We start from the raw sequence: 3,332 nt of genomic DNA, 5'->3' as shown, positions 1-3,332 counted from the left end.
AGGAATGAGGGAAGAAAATATTTTAGGTGGAGAGAGAATTGTGTAAGTTTCAGTTAATTATCAAGAGTTTGTTGACTTCAACCTGTAGCTTGAAACAAGGAAATAAACTTAAGCTGTAAGACTATGCTCCAAGAAGTTCTGAATTCCATATACTTGTTGGACTGCATTTTATTCTATTCCCAAGATTAAAGCAGAGTTAAAGCCATAAATGGGTGTGTATTGTTACTAGCTTACATGAGCAGCTACTGCTTTTCAGCCATGGGTAAAGCTAGTTCTGTAAGTTTGTGTTTTAATAAATTGTTTCAGAATCCTCCACTCCTGAAAGATGCCAAAGAATACTCAATACTTGTAAATGCCGTTTACAAACATAATTTATAAACAGAATGCAGGGACATGATATTCCATGACACACAATGTTGAGAAGTAGAACGAGGTAGATGAAGTGAAGACGTTGAAAATATGGGCAAAGCAATACATTGACATGTGTATATGTATTTGTCACGGTGTATGACTTCCCTGCCTTACAGAGACAAAGTATTTGTCAGGGCAGGAGCTGTATAATACCACTCTGCCTATGGTATGCTGCACTGTAGGCAAATGATTTTTGTATTCCTTGGAGTTGTGTGTCTGCATGTGTCAGCATTTATAATGCTAATTCAACAAACATCAAGAAGTGCTGAGGTGCACTTAAAAGGAAACCTGCCAGATGCTAAAGGTGTTGCTACCATGGGTCTTCTCAAAGTTTTCATTTGCATACTAGAACACTGTTAATAAAAGCCCCAAAATTCATACAAATATCTGAAGTTTGTTATAACAGAATTCATTGTGGCAGGTATTGATGTTGCATTGGATACAACATTTTCCACAATTGTTTATCAAATGAAGTTCTCTTCAGTCAGCAAGAATTATTGCTTTGCGGTGTGGAAAAACTTGATGTATGTTTTCACCTTCTTTTGTTTAGGCTGATCCATGGAATTGGAAGGTCAGGTGATATTTCTGCAGTCCAGCCTAAAGCTGCAGGGTCGAGCCTTTTGAACAAACTTACTAATTCCATTGTTCTGGACATTATAAAGCTGGCTGGTAGGTGTAAATTTGAAAAAAATTATAAAGCTGGCTGGTAGGTGTAAATTTCAAAAAAAACCTCTGTTGGTTTTGGGGGCATGTCATGGGTTCTTCATGTTAATTTCTGACTTACTTTTTCCATACAGGTGTCCGGTCAGTGACCAATTGCTTTGTGGTTCCTATGGCAACTGGCATGAGCCTAACTCTGTGTTTTTTAACATTGCGGCACAAGAGACCAAAGGCAAAATACATTCTCTGGCCACGTATAGACCAGAAATCTTGCTTTAAGTCAATGATCACTGCAGGTAAGGAGAAACTGACTGATTACACAGTGTGTGTTCTTCTAATACATATGAAACTTCAACTATCAGAGTGATCAGTTCATACCCTGGCAGTAAAATTCAGAAGAGGCCTAATAATGCCTAGTAGTTCAAGGTGCTTTATTTCTACACTCCTGATTTCTAACATGCAGTCACATGTATGAGTTGTCTTCCTGATGCCTTGTAAAATGCAGGTGTATGCTGAGGTACAGATGTGTAAAAGAGAACACAGTACTAAGGAAGTTAGAGTTCACTCTCCGAGTAAGATGCCTGGTTTGCTGTCCTGAGAATTATGTAAAACCAAAGCTCACTGTCCAAACTTCTCTCCCTTAAATTTGTGCAAAAAAACATATCTGCACTAGGAATTGTGATCAGAAGGTGACAATCTGATTTGCACAATCTTTTCTGTGAGAAAGAATCTGTTAAAACAACAGAACAAGAAGTTTGTTCAGATGTATAATGGAACTAAACCCCCACAGTCAGAGATTTGTTGGGATACGTTCAGGTGTTGCTTTTCTTTGGTCAGGTTTTGAGCCTGTGGTCATAGAAAATACATTAGAAGGTGATGAGCTACGGACAGACCTCGAAGGAGTGGAGGCCAAAATCAAGGCTCTTGGTGCTGAAAATATTCTATGTGTGCATTCTACAACATCTTGCTTTGCTCCAAGGGTACCTGATAGGTAAGCAGTCTTTGTAAGAAGTGTGTTACTTGTTACTGTAAAAAGCAAACGAAGAAACAAACCCCACACACCAGCAAAACCCAACCAACCAACCAAAGCCTCCATGTTTTGAATGTCCATCTTCCTAAAATTGCTTGTGCCAGCAATGTGTAAAGATATTTTAATCCTCTTGCTTAAACAATGTTCCACTTTTAGAAAAGTATATTAAAAAAGTGCGAATAATGCAGAAGGCTTTCCTTCTGTCATATAACTGAAGTTAATGATGATCTCTTGTGGCGAAATTAATGTCATTTTGGTAGTGATTTTTCGTCTAATTTCATGGAATTATTAAAAGTAGACTGGCCTAGAGGCATAGTTCAGGAAATGTAGCTCCATAGCTAATGCCACGTTTTAATGTTACTGTTGCCTTTTCTACTCTTCTCCTCCAGCCAATGATAAATTTTCCTAGGCTGTTAATACAGTTACACAAAAAAAAAAAGCTGCAGCTAAAATTAAAATGTCTGAGTTAGTCTTTCCTGTATTATACTGATGTTTATAGGGGTAATTAAGATACACTGATAAAGGGAAACTCTTGGAAGCATCTAGGGCAGATGTGCTGTATGAGAGTAACACAATTTGTCCTGCTGTAACTTACCAAGTTTGGCCATTTGCTGCCTGATTGCATGATGATGCTACTTAAAATTGCCAGCTGTTAAATCACCATTAAAACAAAATACATTGCATTCTTTTCTAATATTATGTGTCCATATAGGTAACTTCTGTAGTTGCTAAAAGGGTATCATTCAAGCTCTAGCTGAAGCAGACATGAGCATTGTAGTTATGGATGGGAAATAATATCTGAGATATTATTTCATACTGTGCATTGGTTATGAAATACTTCTCAATTCGAAAGTGACATGTTGGAGTAGAGTTGCCTGAAGTAGTTGACATACTGAGTCATTTGTCCAAAATGAGCATTGTTGTTGCTTGCTAAACCCTGCCTTCTCTATCTGCTTGCCAAAATAAGTATCAGCCTATTCCTTAGGTTTTACAATTGAACAGGTATATTTTTATGGGTTTGTGTGCTGAAGTAGGAGATATTAATGTCTTTTTTTTTTTTTGCATGGTTTTAAATGTAGTGTCTTAATACTTTCAACTGTTTTTAATTCATCACAAAATTGAAAAGACTTCCTCTGCAATGTGTGCTTCTTTGTTAATTACTTTGTAACTTGGAAGATTTGGTTGACTATTTGCAAGTGTAGGAAAGAAATGTTACTGACTCTGAAATGAG

At 37.1% G+C, this 3,332-nt stretch overlaps 1 protein-coding gene across 1 annotated transcript in view; it reads left to right on the top strand.

Annotated features, from left to right (window-relative positions):
* Positions 1-3,332, top strand: part of SEPSECS (Sep (O-phosphoserine) tRNA:Sec (selenocysteine) tRNA synthase) — a 19,389-nt gene that overhangs the window by 2,277 nt on the left and 13,780 nt on the right. Inside the window, exons 3-5 of the mRNA XM_009072807.1 lie at positions 962-1,080; positions 1,209-1,367; positions 1,909-2,062. Of these exons, the coding sequence (XP_009071055.1) occupies positions 962-1,080; positions 1,209-1,367; positions 1,909-2,062 (432 nt within the window). The remainder of the gene's footprint in view (positions 1-961; positions 1,081-1,208; positions 1,368-1,908; positions 2,063-3,332) is intronic.

The sequence above is a fragment of the Acanthisitta chloris genome, unplaced genomic scaffold (genome assembly GCF_000695815.1).
Source record: "Acanthisitta chloris isolate BGI_N310 unplaced genomic scaffold, ASM69581v1 scaffold33304, whole genome shotgun sequence".
Classification (NCBI taxonomy): domain Eukaryota; kingdom Metazoa; phylum Chordata; class Aves; order Passeriformes; family Acanthisittidae; genus Acanthisitta; species Acanthisitta chloris.
This window is presented reverse-complemented; position numbering and strand designations above follow the sequence as displayed.